Source organism: Pristiophorus japonicus, chromosome 11 (genome assembly GCF_044704955.1).
Source record: "Pristiophorus japonicus isolate sPriJap1 chromosome 11, sPriJap1.hap1, whole genome shotgun sequence".
Taxonomy (NCBI): Eukaryota; Metazoa; Chordata; class Chondrichthyes; family Pristiophoridae; genus Pristiophorus; species Pristiophorus japonicus.
Window position 1 is genome coordinate 33303706 of NC_091987.1, and position 17886 is coordinate 33321591.

The 17886-nt window shown below is 44.0% G+C and overlaps 1 protein-coding gene across 1 annotated transcript in view; it reads left to right on the forward strand.

Annotated features, from left to right (window-relative positions):
- LOC139276007 (superoxide dismutase [Cu-Zn]-like) overlaps positions 1–9546 on the forward strand; it is an 89284-nt gene extending 79738 nt beyond the window's left edge. Inside the window, exon 5 of the mRNA XM_070893329.1 lies at positions 8685–9546. Within this exon, the coding sequence (XP_070749430.1) occupies positions 8685–8801 (117 nt within the window). The 3' untranslated portion in view covers positions 8802–9546. The remainder of the gene's footprint in view (positions 1–8684) is intronic.
- The last annotated feature ends 8340 nt before the right edge of the window (positions 9547–17886 follow it).

The window sequence follows — 17886 nt, forward strand, 5'->3', positions numbered from 1 at the left end:
TGTGAAGAGGTAATTAGAGTAGAAGGAGGCTCATGTGGAGTAGAAACACTGGCATAGACCAGTTGGGCCGAATGGCCTGTTTCTTTGCTGTTGATTCTGTATAATTCTTCCTTGTAAATTTTTTCTGAGGGAGGTTTGCTTAATGTGAAAAATGATTGGTAGCATCGTTGGAGATTTCTACAAAATTCAAGTGGCAGAATGAATGAAGTGTGTACAAATGGCCATTGTTTAAAAGCAGAATGTTCTTAAATCAACAAGTCCTGTGAATTGTTAATTTCCCTGCTTTCTTGCTAGTAACATAAAGAGATCTAAAATAACAAATTAACTGTTTACAAAAATTGTAATCAAAAAGAGCCGTGAGGACCAAAAGGGAGGCAGCCACACTGACAGTACAGATTATATTCTGGACTTTGCGGCCAGAAATTAGTATACATTGCGCCCATTTTACATCCAAAAGATGGGTGAAATGCATATTCATTTCTACCTCAGTGTGTCCAAATAATTTTTGCTGAATGTGCTACCATGTCAAATCAGGTCTACCATGTAAATTGAGTTTGACAGTTCTACTCTATGTGCTAAGGAAACAATTTGGTCACATTTCATAGTTGGCTTCAGCATTGATTCTCTGCCCCAGAGACTCAAATTTCAAATACTTAGTGCAAATGTGCAGCCCCGAACACACTGAGGATCCATGATGGCCCACACAGTGCACTCCACACATATCCAGAGGGTTCCCTGCACTGCTATTCTTCTTTGTCTAGGTGACTAACTTAAATATGGGGATAGTGTTACTATTAACTCTTGCTAGAATCAAACCGCTTACTCACTGTAGTAAGAACTGAAATAATGACATTCAAGCTGCTATATATAGTTTTAAGATGTTTCTTGCACTTTTGAATTTGCACCATGGGTAGATAGAGGTTTTTAAATTATCATTCTCACTGATGATGTGCCTCATCTCTTGTGCAAGATAGAAGTATTAATTATAAAAAGTCTCATATTTACCTCCACAATTTTTACATTTGTTGTTGGGATGTGGTTGACACTGGCAAGCTAGTATTTATTGCATACCCCTAGTTGCCCTAAGGGCATTTAAAAGTACATGCAGTCACATGCAAGTCAGGCCAGGTAGGTGGTGGCAAGTTCTTTTCTCTCCAGAACATTAGTGTTTTTTTAAAAAAATGACAGTATAGCAGCTTCTGTGATTTAGTGCCAGCCCACAAATAGCAGATTTATTGATTTCAGTGTCACAACTTGCTGTGGTGGGATTTGAACTCCGTGATCTCTGAGTTGCTAATCTAATACCATAACCACTAAATTACTGTGTACCAATAATATCAAGCTTCTGTTATTTAAAACTGTGCCTATATAAGCACACTCAATAAATTTCTTGTGTTGATGAATGCATCATATTTAACCTGGCAGACAGGTAGTTATATACAGATCACACTTATAGGCCTAAGTATCCTAGGAGTGAGAGATTTTAACCTTCACCTCGTACCTCCTCCAAGGGAGGGTACTATTTGGTCGATGTACATAGATCATTGGCCAATATGTAGACCTGAGAAAGAATCTTCATCTATCCAAACTGTATTTATGATGTATGGAATCAAAACACTGAAATGATTTTCCATCACTAAATAAAGATAAGCACATTGGGGCCAAAATTGGCCCTTTTTATAGCCCCGTAGCGCCTTCGGGGGGGGGGGGGGGGCGCTAATTGGGCACAATGGAGTTTTCACATGGGGAGGGGGGGGCACTCGCGCCTCTGGGGATATTGCTCCAGAGATTTGGGGGGCCCGCCCTGCCATTAGAGTCTCCTAGTCTGTCTCTCTCCCCCAGCCTGTCTCTTCCACAGTCTCTCGCCACCTAGTCTCTTTCTGCCCCAGTCTGTCTCCCAGTATCTCTCTTTCTCTCAACCAATCTCTCACTCTCTTCCCTTCCCCCCCCCACCTCCCCAAGTCTCTCACTCTCTTCCCCCCCCCCCCGTCTCTCACTCTCTTCCCCTTCCCCACCCCCCCGTCTCTCGCTCTCTTCCCCTCCCCCCGTCTCTCACTCTCTTCCCCTCCCCCCGTCTCACTCTCTTCCCCTTCCCCCCCCCCATCTCTCACTCTCTTCCCCTTCCCCCCCCCATCTCTCACTCTCTTCCCCCCCCCCCCGTCTCACTCTCTTCCCCTTCCCCCCCCCCCCGTCTCTCACTCTCTTCCCCTTCCCCCCCCCATCTCTCACTCTCTTCCCCTCCCCCGTCTCACTCTCTTCCCCTTCCCCTCCCCCCGTCTCACTCTCTTCCCCTTCCCCCCCCCCCGTCTCTCACTCTCTTCCCCTTCCCCCCCCCGTCTCTCACTCTCTTCCCCTTCCCCCCCCCATCTCTCACTCTCTTCCCCTCCCCCCGTCTCACTCTCTTCCCCTTCCCCCCCCCGTCTCTCACTCTCTTCCCCTTCCCCCCCCATCTCTCACTCTCTTCCCCTTCCCCCCCCCCCCCATCTCTCACTCTCTTCCCCTTCCCCCCCCCCCCATCTCTCACTCTCTTCCCCTTCCCCCCCCCCCCCCCATCTCTCACTCTCTTCCCCTTCCCCCCCCCCCCCCATCTCTCACTCTCTTCCCCTTCCCCCCCCCCCCCCCCCCATATCTCTCACTCTCTTCCCCTTCCCCCCCCCCCCCCCCCATCTCTCACTCTCTTCCCCTTCCCCCCCCCCCCCCCCCAAGTCTCTCACTCTCTCCCCCATCCTGGCCAGTCTCCCTCTCTTTCACACCCCCTGCCGTCTCCCTCTCTCTCCCCCAGTCTCTCTCCCCAGTCTCTGTCTCTCTTTTCCCCAGTCTGTGTCTCTCTGGAGGCTGAGGGGAGACCTAATTGAGGTGTATAAAATTATGAGGGGCCTAGATAGAGTGATTAGAAAGGACCTATTTCCCTTTGCAGAGAGGTCAATAACCAGGGCTCATAGATTTAAAGTAATTGGTAGGAGGTTTAGAGGGGATTTGAGGAGAAACATTTTCACCCAGAGGATGGTAGGGGTCTGTAACTCATTGCCTGAAAGGGTAGTAGAGGCAGAAACCCTCATAGCATTTTAAAAGTACTTGGAGATGCACTTGAAGTGCCGTAAGCGACAATGCTACGGACTAAGAGCTGGAAAGTGGGATTAGGCTGGATAACTCTTTGTTGGCTGGCATGGACACAGTGGGCTGAATGGCCACCTTCTGTGCTGTAAAATTCTACAGTTTCTATGATTAGCACTTTGGGCTGGCGTGCAACCGGCGATGATGTCATCGGCATGCACACCCACCCTTTGCGCCCCACGGGGGAAATTGCCCCACAGGCTGGCGCGGGTCGTGAAGCTAGCGGACATCCGCTGCTGGGTTGCCTCTTAAAGGGGAAGCCTTTAGCGCCCCGGGCTGCGATTTTGTCGGACGACTCTTGCATCAGCCCGACCATGGTGGCCCTCACATCGACCATGCCGCCCTCATGCAGCCCAGCACTCCGTTATGGGTGCCAGGCTACTGGCCCGGTCGTTCACATCCTTGGTGGCCCAGTGCCAGCCACCAAAGGGTCTGCAGCGTGCACAGTGGCCCTCCCTTTTAATTGAAGGGGTAGGTTAATGCCCCCAATCGGGGCGAGTGGCAATTTTTGCCTCTTTGGGTTTTGGAATGTAATTCCATGTGAGGTGACAATCTCCTGTACCAATGTGTAGAGGCTCCCGGTAACATAGCAACTAAAACAAACGTCATGCTTTTTGATCTTTCTGCTCAGTAGAATAAGCAATTTAGGAACAGAGGAACAGGAGTAGGCCATTGAATCTCTCGAGCCTATTCTGTCATTCAGTGAGATCATGGCTGATCTGTATCCGAACTCCATTTACGCTCCTGGGCTCCATATCCTTCAATATCCTTGGGTAGCAAAAATCTTATCTATTTCAGATTTAAAATTAATAAATTGAGGTAATATCTACTGTTTTTTGTGGGAGAGAGTTCCACACCTCTACCATCCTGCATGAAGAAGTGCTTCCTAATTTCTCTCTTGAATGGCCACCACCAGTGAAGAAAGCTTCTCTTTATCTACCCTATCAGTTATTTTCAAAATGCTAAAAACCTCAATCAAATCACCCCTTGACCTTCTATAGTCCAGGGAATACGAGCCTAGTTTATCGAAACTCTCCTCATAGTTTAACGCTTGGAGCCCTGGTAACATTCTGGTGAATCTGTGCTGCACTCCTTCCAAGGCCAGTATATCTTTTCTAAGGTGTGCAGCCCAAATATAGTCTTGCTGTAGCAAAACTTCCTCCCCATTATATTCTAACCCTCTCGATATAAAGGCTAATATTCCATTAGCCTTTTTGATTATTTTTTGTTCCTGACCATTACATTTTAATCATCTGTGTACATGGACTCCTAAATCTCTTTGGAACACCACTGTTCCTAGCTTTTCACCATTTAAAAAATACTCCGATCCTTTTTTTTGGTTCAAAATTGATGACCTCACAATTACCAGAGTTGAAATTCATCGGTCACAGTTTTGCACACTCATTTAATCTATCAATGTTACTTTGTAATTTTATGCTCTTGTCTTCACTACATTACTTATTATGCCATCAATATTTGTGTCATTAGAAAACTTGCATATATAGCTCCATATTGAGGCGATTAATGAATAGTGATTATTTGCAGTCCCAGCAGAGATCGTTTTGGGACACAACTAGTCACTTCCTTCCAATTCGAGTACACACCCATTATTCTAACTCTATGTCTCTGCTGCCTAATGAATCTCCGAACAGTCTCTTGTGTGGAACCTTATCGAATGCCTTCTGGAAATCCATGTAAACTACATCCATAGATATGTTAGTTTAGTTACTGCCTCAAAAAAATTAATTCGGCTCGTTGGACATGACCTACAAATTACAAATCCATATGGGCTCTCTAATCAGGTCAAATTTTTCCAAGTGCTCAGTCACTCTGTCCTTAATTATAGATTGCAATAACTTCCCCACAACAGATATTAGACTAACATGTGTATACTTTCCTAGTTTTTCTCCTTTTTTAAATAATGGAGTTACATTTGCAGTTTTCCAATCTGAAGGGACGATTCCTGAATTGAGGGTATTATGGCTAAACCATCTGCAATTTCCTCACCTATTTCCTTTAAAACCCTGAGGTGGAAACCATTAGGTAGTGGGGATTTGTCAGTCTTTAAAGCCATTATTTTTTCTGGCCTGGAGTACTCAAGCTAGTCTAAAGGCGTAGGTGCTTAGAGACCCAGCTCCAATGTTTTTTATATCTGGTATACTTTTTCATTATATGTTAAGGTTCAATTAATGGTAAGTTTGTTCCATTAGAAACGGCAATAATCATGGGTTATTTTAACCTTCATATTGATTGGATAAGCAAATTGGCCAGGGTAGCCTTGAGAAGTTCATAAGAGTGTATCCGGGATAGTTTCCTTGAACAGTACGTTGCGGAACCAACCAGGGAGCAGGCTATCTTAGATCTAGTACTGGGTAATGAGGCAGGATTAATAAATGATCTTGTCGTAAAAGATCCTCTAGGAATGAGTGATCATAATATGGTGGAATTTCAAATTCAGTTGGAGGGAGAGAAAGTTGGTTCCCAAACCAGGGTCCTTAGCTTAAATAAAGGAGAATACAAAGGTATGAGGGCAGAGTTGGCTAAAGTAGACTAGGAAAATAGACTAAAATATGGGACGGTTGATTTATTTCATAACCCGCAACAAAAATATAGCCCAATGAGAAGGAAAGACTGTAAGAGAAGGGATAACCAACCGTGGCTAACTAAGGAAATAAGGGAGGGTATCAAATTGAAAACAAAGGCATACAATGTGGCCAAGACTAGTGGGAGGCCAGAGAATTGGGACATTTTTTTAAAGCCAGTAGAGAATGACTAAAAAAATGATTGTGAGAGGGAAGATAGATTATGAAAGTAAACTAGCACGAAATATAAACAGATAGTACGAGTTTCTACAGGCACATAAAAAGGAAAAGAGTGGCTAAAGTAAATGTTGGTCCCCTGGAGGATGAGACTGGGGAATTACTAATGGAGAACAGGGAAATGGTAGAGATGTTGAGCAAATATTTTGTATCAGTCTTCACAGTAAAAGACACTAAAAATATCCTAATAGTAGATAATCAAGGGGCTATAGGTAGGGAGGAACTTAATACAATCACTGTCACTGATGAAGTAGTACTGGGTAAAATAATGGGACTGAAGGCAGACAAGTCCCCTGGACCTGATGACTTATATCCTAGGATCTTAAGAGATGTGGCAGCAGAAATAATGGATGCATTGGTTGTAATCTACCAAAATTCCCTGGATTCTGGGACGGTCCCAGTGGATTGGAAAACCACAAATGTAATGCCTCTATTTAAAAAAGGAGGCAGACAAAAAGCAGGAAACTATAGACCAGTTAGCCAACATCTGTCATTGGAAACATGCTGGATTCCATTATTAAGGAAGCAGCATGATTCAATCAAGCAGAGTTAGCATGGTTTTATGAAAGGGAAATCATGTTTGACAAATTTGCTGCAGTTCTTTGAGGATGTAACAAACAGGGTGGATAAGGGGGAACCAGTGGATATGGTGTATTTGGATTTCCAGAAGGCATTCGATAAGGTGCCACACAAGAGGTTACTGCACAAGAGAAGAGTTCATGGGGTAATATATTAGCATGGATAGAGGATTGGTTAACTAACAGAAAACAGGGAGTTGTGATAAATGGGTCATTTTCCAGTTGGCAAACAGTGACTAGTGGGGTGCCGCAGGGATCGGTGCTGGATCCTCAACTATTTACTATCTATATTAATGACTTGGATGAAGGGACCGAGTGTAATATAGCCAAGTTTGCTGATGATACAAAAATAGGTGGGAAAGCAAATTGTGAGGACACAAAAAATCTGCAAAGGGATATAAAGCAGACTGAGTGGGCAAAAATTTGGCAGATGGAGTATAATGTGGGAAAATGTGAAGTTACCCACTTTGGCAGAAAAAAATAGAAAAGCAAATTATCATTTAAATGAAGAAAAATTGCGAAGTGCTGCAGTAGAGACACCTGGGGGTCCTTGTACATGAAACATAAAAAGTTAGTATGCAGGTACAGCAAGTAATCAGGAAGGCAAATGGAATGTTGGCCATTATTGCAAGGGGGCAAGAGTATAAAAGCAGAGAAGTCCTGCTACAACTGTACAGGGTATTGGTGAGACCACACCTGGAGTACTGCATACAGTTTTGGTCTCCGTATTTAAGGAAGGAACCGTATTTAAGGAAGAAAATACTTGCATTGGAGGCTGATCAGAGAAGGTTTACTCGGATGATTCCAGAGATGAGGGGGTTGACTTATGAAGATAGGTTGAGTAGGTTGGGACTATACTCATTGGAGTTCAGAATGAGAGATGATCTTATTGAAACTTATAAGATAATGAGGGGGCTCGACAAGGTGGATGCAGAGAGGATATTTCCACTTAGGGGAAACTAAAACTAGGGGACATAGTCTTAGAATAAGGGGCCGCCCATTTAAAACTGAGATGAGAAGACATTTCTTCTCAGAGGGTTGTAAATCTATGGAATTCTCTGCCCTGGACAGCTGTGGAGGCTGGGTCATTGAATATATTTAAGGGGGAGATAGTCAGATTTTTGAGCGATGAGGGAATAGAGTGTTATGGGGAGCGGGCAAGGAAGTGAAGCTGAGTCCATGATCAGATCAGCCATGATCTTTTTGAATGGCGGAGCAGGCTGGAGGGGCCAAATGGCCTATTCCTGCTCCTATTTCTTATGTTATTAGGTAACTACCTTCATTTCATTCAAAGAAGTTAAACTTCCTTCTTCCAGCATTTTGTCTGCCTTTATAACCTGATAAGACCTGGAGCTGCAGCTTACTGCATTTTTTGGTAATGGGAAGTTTCATACATATATATATATTTTCTCTTTAATGTTGCACACTTTGCAATTTATATCCCTTACATTTTACTTCATTGTTGATTGTTGATTTTCAAAATTGTTTCTAGTTGATTAATCTTGTGCATTAAAATTTGACTGGGATATTTTTAAGTGCTATTGCTAGGTTTAAGGATCCCTGCCTCTTGATTTTGTAGGCAAAAGCCCAAAATAAGACTCAACCAGGAAAACTAGGGAATCATCTAACTTGGTGCCAAAGTTTGACTAAATGGTGCCTTTTGTGAATTTTTTTCAAACCCACCAAGAGGAAATCATTTTGCATTTCCATGTGGAATTTGATTCTTTCAAAGATACCCAAGAAAGGGTAGTTATCTTTAGTATCTACATATAATGTAAGCTGCATTTAAAAGCTATAACTTTATGTTTCATCCATTAATCTTCCTTAAATGTACATTCATAATTCTAAACATTGAAAACAGTGCCCATATACCTGACACACTCATTAATAAACATTACTTCAAATTAATTTATGCTGTAATCAGAATCGTGTTTTGTGAACATGTTGCACCTAAAAATTAGAATCTTATAAAACTGTTCAGACATCTGGGACCAGGAGAGCAATTAAAATCTTCCAATACTAACCTATTGGAATTTAAAGTCTTGTGCATTTACTAATGGAATAAAGTGATAATACCTTTTTGGCATGGAAGCAAGTCATCCTCGCTTCGAGGGACTGCCTATGATGATGATGATGATGAAACTGATAATGATGCGTCTTTCTCTTAATAAAGGTTAATGACAAAGAAGATGACCTGGGAAAAGGTACTGATGAGGAGAGTCGTGAAACAGGAAACCACGGACCAGGTGTAGCTTGGGGTATAATTGGAGTAGACGAAGACCCCAAGTAAAAATGTAGCAAAAATTCTAATTAGAGACACTCTGCTGATTTCATAGTCCTAAATCTGCAGTCCTTGTTATTGAACAGCAATTGATTCAAAATTACATAAAGTTCATTTTGCATTGTTTATAGCAACATGCATGCAAGTGTACACTCGTATGTCAGGAACTTCATCATCGGGGCCCGTTTTAAAAGTCAGTAAGTTTTTAAAAAATTGGGGTCAACTTCAACATCTTTTTCATGTTTTCCAGCAGGTTTTTATTTTTTTTTCTTTAAACATTTAATATTGACATCAAAGAATGACTTGGATGAGTTACTGAGCCTAGCAGTGCAAGAAATCTGAATTGACAAAGCTAAAACTGAAGCAACCTGGATTAATAATGGTATCAATTGGTAATTTAATTTCTTTATACTGTCAGAATAAGTGACTTCCAAGCCAGTAACTCAATATCCTGAGGATTCACTGTTTGAACAATAAAAGGAAAATAAAAAGTCAACACTGTTCAAATTAATCATAATTATTTCTAATAATTTTTTTTTTAAAAAGGGGGGCCCTCATGGTGACACTCCCTATTAAATCTATTTGGAAAAGCCATGTGCAGTTCATTTTAATTTCTTAAACTGATATTACAGTGTTTACAAAGCATTTTATTGTAATGTATTTGAAAATGTCAGACATTATCCATGCATGTGATTTTAACACCAACAAAGCCTGTTATTTCCTGATACCAGTCAAAATAAAAGTTATCAGTACAGTTTGAGCTACATGATTCTAATTTAGATGTGTGGATTGAGACATTTCTTCATTCCTCAGATCAACAGCATTCTCTACATACTTTTGGAGTGAGCCCAACAAATTCGTTGAATTGGTGGGTGAGCACGAGAAACAAGTTACTTTTAAGTTTTGATGGGCAGTGCACTCTTGACCACTTTCCTCCTGCCTTTGACATAGGTAAGTTGTGTGAATTAACAAAGCAATATGCACTCGTTTCTCCACTCTGGCTCCAAAAATCCACATTCTGTTGGATTTGGGGAGCATCTGGGCCTGGTGAAAACCTGAAGTGGTAGAAGGGGAGTCAGAAACTGGTTATGCTGGGATTTCCTGTAGGGCTTGCTGTTTTTTTGCACCTGCTGCCTTGCAGCCTAATGTCATTAATGGAAGCAGGACTGGTGGAATGGCACCACCTACCAGAATTCCTGCTAGTCTTTAACTAGTCATTTATTTCATTGATGTTTGTGGGACTTTGTGGGACAAATTAGCTGCTGCATTTCCCTACAAAACATTCATTGGCTGCGAAATTCTTTGAGACACCGAGTGTGCGAAAAAATAATAGTGCTTTCTTCCCTAGTCCTAGCTTTAGTGCCCTCAACATACTGAATGCCATTAAGAGGCAGGTATACATTACCAGTATCGGTGTAAGTGTTTCAGGCTAGTTTCATGATCTGAATACTTCTCAAAAAAACACAGAAATCTTCCAGCAAAGTGCCGATTTCAAGTTTATACTGAAGTTTTCAGCTGGCCCTGTCAGCTTTACACATAACTGGCTGACCCATCTGGCACAGGTGAGGAGATAGATGAGGAAGAGGAGACCCCTTGTTGGATGGTGATGGAATTACTCAGTATTTGTCAGCAAAGAGATCCTGATCAATGGTGCCCTGCTTTTTAACACAGTGTCCTCTGGACGTAAGATTGCTGCAATCCTTAAGCAATGTACCTTGCAGTTACGGCATATTGCATTGTTTAGGAGGAGTCTAATAACCATGTGTATGGGTCATTACTGGAAGGCAGAGAGAGCTTGGAATGAGTGACAGCTCTTGGTCAATCAATAGCAAGCCCCTTACCATGACGCCAGTATGGATATTCCTCATGATTGCCCCCAGACTGCTGCAATGTTTCCTGAATAGACCTCCTGGCAGAAGGGCTGGGACAAATAAGGAGGGAATTGATGACCTGCTTGGAAGTGTCACCATTGGTTTTGTGCCAGTTCTGACACTAATAAGTTCACTTGGCAGGATTAAGGCCATAAATGGAACGGTGGACGTCAAGTGCTCTCGGGCCTATGTTACCACTACCAAGGTTGTTTCCTGCCCCCATTGACTGCTGCTGAATCAGACTATTGACCTGGAGGAGGCGCAGGCGGAGGCTCAGACCCCTGGCTTTCGAGCATACACAAGTCAAGAGCCACCTCAGTTTCAGTCGCTATCATTGGAGAGTTAGTTGGGCCTCTGGCCCAGCTCCTGTTACAGGGATTGCATTGAAGGAAAAGCACAAGCATAGAAAATAGAACATAAAAAAATCTAGTTAAAGGGGCCTAGCTACAGTGAGAACTTTTAAAAGTAAGGAAATACAAAAGTTCAGATATTAGTTGAGTATTGGAGCACTGCAAATGGTGCAGCTTTAGGAATTGGATGGAGGCTTTAGTCTTGTAGTATGTGTGTTCTGGAACGGGTGGGTGGGGGTGAACGTGGTGTCCTAACAGGTGTTAACTGCCAGGGTAGAAAAGGCTACCCTTTGTCGTCCAACAGCCATCCATCCATTCTGCTTGTTCCCTCAAGTAATGGCAGCATGTAGACCGTCTCCAGATGAAACCATTGTAGCTGGAAGGGGCTCATCGTTACTGAGAGGGGTCAGGTCCTCATCCACTTTTCTTCATGCAAATCCTTATAGGTGATCAAAGATTTGTGTACAGTTAGACCCTTAGCTGACACTAAAGAGTGTTAGGCACAACATTAAGGTACATTGAAGCCAATCCCCTAGCCTATGTAAACTAGAAGTGATAGCCTCCTATAAATTGAAGCAAAAGTTCTCAATTGTTAATATTGGAGACTAAAGCTGCATCACTGTTTGGGCCCTCTGTCCTGGCGGGTGTCCACACAGAACACATTGGAGTAGCCACTTGCTCCTCCTTATTCTGAAGGCTCCCAGAAAACACCCGCGTGCCCAGAGGTCAGGGCAGCTCTGCTGCACTCTGACATTAGATGGGCTGACGCTGAAGACTCAAAGGACTGCATGATAAGCTTCTGTTGCTTAATCAGTGCAGCTCCTGTTAGGTATGAATCCATGTGTTCTGCAGCAACTGCTTGTCTGGCTTTAGCCATTTCTCTTGCTGATAATCTGCAACCACATTCACTTGTTCTTTCTCAGTGGTGTTTGGTGCTTTACTTGGTGTTCCCTGCTGACTTTCCTTTTGTGATTCCCGCCAAAGTGGATGTTCCTGTGGTGGTTCTTATAGAACCTGGAGTGCTTGACACGTGGGATGTGATCGTGTTGCTTCCTGCTGCCAGCATCCTTCTCATACGAGAACCTTATATGAGAAACAGGAATTAGCAGAGTATCCAACCAACAGCTGTGCAAACAGTAACATGGCCCAAATTACTCCTTACAGCAGAGGAACAAATGTGATAGCCATAGTTACTGTATGAGTTCAAAATGTTAGCAAGAGGAGAAAGTTGAAGTGGGGCTTTAACGTGGCTGATACAGTCAGTGTTCCTTGCATACTCCTTCATGGTCTCTACACCACTTATTTGGAATGCCTATTCCTCTTTTAAGTTGAGATGGGGCAGAATAGGTGATCTGCCCCAAATACATATCCTTCCACAGTGGTTATGTGCTGTCTTCACCTACAAAAACAGTGCAAATGGAATTTCTGCATTAGCATTAAAGATTTGGTGCAGCCTTCATTCCACTTGGTGTGAAAGAGTGAAAAGCATAGACATAATTCGAGAATCAATGCTGAGTAGGTGAACAAAATGCTAGAGTTCTGTGAATGAAAGAAAACCTTGGCCTTCGTCTGCCAGAGCGCACCTGCATCTTCACGGAGATGGTAGAGGATTTTACATGTAAAGATTTGGGCCTCTGCTTTACAGGCTATGCTGCTGATGGGTGGAAACATTTTGTGGGCTGAGTGCTTGGTGCAATGCTTTGTGCAGGCATTCCTTTCTGTTCAGTGAAAAGCCCACTCTTCCTCAGTTCAGTGAACTTTTTTCGCCTGCCTGAGACCCACGCATGGAGACTGCATTCACATGACATGGCTGCTGTAGTTTCTATATTAGAAATGTTCCTCTGCTCTAAAAATGGCCACTTGCCTGAGTACACCTTCTCCAATATGACCAGGATCTCTTCCGTAAAATGGACAATTCTCAGTGCTCCCTTAATTTCAGAACCAGCCTTCAATCTCACAAAACCAAGACTGTCTTTGATTCAGTGCAGCAGACCTTTAAGTGACCAAACCGCACAGGATTTGGCAGGGTAAGCCTGCCAGCCTGGATGAACTTTAGGAGTTGTCTTTTTTTTGTCCGATTGCCGAATCAACTCTGTAGTTGCTACACGGGGTTCTCCCTCTTCCTGATTTTGCACTGTTGCATGCTTATACTGTGTATGGAGACTGTGGAATGAAGAAGAATCTTCAGTCTTGAAACGATGCACATCATGCACACACCAACCTTGCACTCAACCCTGCAAGGGTTTTTTTTTTTAAAAAAGATTTAGGAATGAGGTTAGTCAATTCAGATAAGTTTTATATCAAAATACGCAGGTACAATGAAACAGGTTCTGCAGCTTTATACATCTCGACATGTTTGGCACATGTTTTTTTCCCCCCCCAGAGTACACCTCTATGGTGTATGGCATTAGAATAGCATTGATAGAATGAAGACGTCATCAGGTCGGTAATCTCATGAATTGATTGCCTGGCAGTAGTCGCATACAGTTTGCATGTACCTGAAGATGTACTGCGCACAGATACATGTATGACCAGGTACAGTCTATGATGCTTTACATGCTGGAGAAGACAGTTGTGGAACAATTTTTCAGCCTGTCCTGCCACTAAAGAAGCTCAATACTGAAATTTATAAAGCTGTTTGAACACAGGGGGCTCAAAATTTGGATACTTAGTGCTCGTTTTTTTGGTGCTACGAGTGCCATTTTGGCTCCAGAATGGCATCCATGGCATATGCATACACTTGTGGGGCAAATCACACTGGACGCCATATTGGTGAGGACGTTGGTGTGCGCGATGTGAAAGTCGGCCGGAAGTATGCAGAGTAAGCGGTTCATTACGTCAATTAACCTGCAACACTGATTTGACGCCAGCAGTGTCAATTTGGAGTTCTCCCCCTCAATTTCGTACAGCTGGACAAGTGTTCAGCAGCAGAAAGGACATCCCACCAGTGCTATTTAAAGGGATCATCACCTACTTACAGGTTAGATTTCTACTAGCTATTGCTACGATTCTACAAGTGTTTGGTGCTTTCTATAGTTGTTCAAGTCTACATAGAGTAGTGTGGAAGGTGCTGAAGGACTTTTTCCTGATTTCAAGGCTTCTGCACAAACCAGTTGCTGCCAGACACGGGTGCACTAGTAGACATTCCCCTTTGAATACAGCATGACTGGGAGAATGAGTAGAGACCACGCAGAACAGGATCAGCTGCTGGACAAGGGAGGGGGAGAAGGGCTCTTAGTGGGACGCCAGGGTGTTCAGAGAGCAATTCTCCTACCTGAACTTCAGCGAGGAACAATGTACGAGGTGTCTGCGCTTCAGTAAGGATGTCCTCACTGAAATCTGTCACATGCTGCAGCCACAACTGCAATTCCAGAGCAGGGCAAGGACTGTATTGCCAGAGGCTGTGAAGGTCACCGTGGCGATGAATATTTATGAACAGGCTCTTTTCAGGCTGGAACTGGAGATACTTGCAATATCTCAGTTTGCGTCCAATGTGTAAGGGAGGTCAACGAGGCTCTCTAGTCCAAGAGACCCAACTACATTTCATTCCCTCTTGCCAAAGACCAGCAGGTGGAGTGAGCACGCGGCTTTGCTTGGATTGCTTGGTGCAACATGCCATTGCGCGCATAGCTCTTTGCAGGCACCGCACGTCAACTCTGCCACATATTGGAACCGAAAGGGATTCCCCTCCTTCAAAGTCCAGCTTGTGTGCAGACTTAGGCAGTGAATCATTCAGGTTATTGCCCAGTATCCTGGCAGCAATTATGATGCCTTCATTCTGCGGCAGTCCACTGTGCCATCAGCATTTTAGCGACCGTGGCAAACTAAAGAATGGCAACTGAATGACAAGGACTATCCACTGACAACATGGCTCATGACTGGTGTGCAACTCATGCACGTGGGCAGCATGCATACAATGAAAGCCATGCTGCTACACGAAATGTAATGGAGCAGACCATTCCATGATTAACTCATCCGAATGAGATACGAGTAACTGCAACCCCAATTCCCCTTTCAGTCCCACACTTTATTGTCTCTTTCATTTACCATCACAGCGCCCGCTCGGACACCATGCAAAAATGAAATTCAACACAAAATAAACATTCTAAACTAAATTTATAAATTAAATCATGCTATATTGCATACAATGTGAATTCTCAGTGCCTGTCTTCCGTGTGCCTTTTTACCTTTCCTAACGCTCCTACGCCGTTCTACCCCAGTGGCTGCAGCATAGCTAGTGGAAGGCTGCTGAGTTTCAGTGGAGGGGACAGCAGATGGCCTTGCAGGATGACCTTGAGCAGCTCTGGACTGGCTGGCAGGCAACAGCTGGAACACTGGCAGTGGTGGGATGACAAATGCCGTCATCGTGAGAGGACAGCAGGTTCATGCTCCATGGAGCCACTGCCACTCTGGGGCGACACCTTCTCTGTTGGAGGAGATTGCTGGACTGCTGTGTCACCCTGAAAGCCCCTTTCAACATTAATCCAGTCATGATGGCAGCAGTCTGAGCTTCCACTGTAGCACTCAAACATTGGGTGGCTGCTGTTTGTGCTGCAATGGAAGCTGAGACATCGGCTATCAGATGCCATCATGGTTGGGTCTACAAGTGTGCTAATGGAGTTGGTCACCACTGCTATACTGGAAAGTATGGGCTTTAAGCTCTGCTCAAAGCCCTGTGCTAAGTTGGTGCCGAACTCATCCATGCTCCTTGACATTGCATGCAGGGTTAAGGCAGGCTTCCCAATGTACCAAGCATTTAATTGTGCATACTCATCAACCTTCTTCTGTAGCCTGCCCCATCAAAGTCCTCACCAGAGTTCTCTGAAGCAGAACTCTGCCATGAGCTGGCACCTGTACTATCCTTGCCCCCTGCCACAGCTGCAGGCTGTGCCCAGTGTCTCACCATGTGCTGATCCCACCTCTAAATTATGCGCAGTATCAGTATCTGAACTGGTGGCTGCGAGTGTGAAATTGGGTGACAGTGCGTCTTCATCAGCACTTCTTGGATAACTGAAAAGAACAAGGCGCAAGTGTAAGTTTTTTGAAAAATTCATGGAAAGGATGTGGGCATCGCTGGCAAGGTCAGCATTTATTGCCCATTCCTAATTGCCCTTGAGAAGTCGGTGGTGAGCACAAGGTTGTAAGAGCCAGAGGAAGAGGTACATGCGTACACATCTCCTGCTTGTAAGTCAAGAGATCGTGGAATGAGGAGAAAGTGAGGTGTGAGGAGGATTAGGTATGAGGATATCATCTTCAATGGATTCAGCCCCACCACTGGCCACATACTCAGCAACGGCCAGCACAGTCATCTCCATGAGGGTGAGGATATGCAGGCACTTGTCCAAATTCGGTTAACTACTACATCTGGTTGTGTGCTACCTGTCCTGCAAGAGGGAAATATGTCTGTGTGCCCTGCAAACTGTTTGGCTGATATGCTACCATGATTAAAAGCTGTCAGTGTCTGCATGCTGTGAGATGTGGTGTGAGGCTTGCAGCAGTGCTGAATGTGTGAGCGGGAGGTGACGCATATAAATGCAAGGTACGAGGCCTGATTGATAGATTGTTGGTAAGTGAGTGATAAGGTGTGATTTGAGGAGTGTCTGAGGCTGGTGATGCAGTTGGTAAGATATGGCATTCACTGACAACCACTCACGCAAGATCATTGAACTACTTGCGGCACTGCATCCAGGTTCTTGGGGCATGATTCCTTGCATTGACCTCCACAGCTATCTGCTCCCACTGCCTTCTGACCGTGTGTCTCGAGGGCCTTCGCCCCCTTACGGACAGACATCTCCCCTCCTTTCCACCTCCTCTGCCAAGACCTGCAATGCAAAGTCTGAAAATCTTGGAACCTGCTTCCTCCTCTATTGTGCCATCTCTCACTCTTCCCAGTCACTCTTCAAACGTGACTCAAAGCATCTGCTCCAACCACAATGTACATCCTTTAAGAGGTGCAGGCAAGCTTTAACTGGTGCTAGCCTCTCTCAATATTGTTCCCCTGCTGATACATCCAGCCAATGAACAGTGCTGGCTAGACGCGGCAATCATTTAACTAAGCAGACAGCACCAAGTTGGCATGCTGCCTGTATTGGAATCAACGGTCGAGGGTTAATAACATATCGCGATCCCCACGTTCATTTTTGGGGGCTATCGAATTTAGCGACCAGGATGAGTCACCTGTTTATTGCATGGATCGCTCCTATGGGTAGGCAAATGATTTAGCATGGTTTACTATCCTGTGAACTTCATTGCATGCAATTTTCTGTAAAAATGCTGGTATTGAAGCAACAACAAATCACCTCCCACCTAAGAGACAATGGAAAGACCTTGGGACATAATAGTAAAGGACGATGACTTTTGTTGCTACAGCAGTGTAGATAGTGGACTGTGCATACAGACTTCATTATAACATGCAGAGATAGCCTCTGCTACACCAGAGCATCCTCAGGCCTAGGTATCTAACTCTGTTGCGATATAAAACTTAAGGATAATGCCATTTCCCATTTTCTGCTTTGTGATCTTTCCTGCTGCTTTCCCCCTCCCCAAGACATCTGCCAATGCTGGAGCATACTGTTGCGCACACAACTCACACAAAAAACTGCTAGTATTTGTGTGGCTGTTCTATTCCCTGGTGAAAATTTGCAGGTTCCTCCCACTGCTTCAGCAAAAACCTTATTAGACACAGCACCCGCAGCATACAATGAAAGTTTAAGGCTACATCATTTTGAAAAGGTCCTCATTATTAATCTTTAATACGGTTCTGTCCCCAGAATTTCTATTACTGTTCATTACACAGGCTTATACAAATAATTTTAGAAGTATTGGAAGTAAACAGCTATACACAATGGTTAGTTTGTGTATGTTTGGCACATG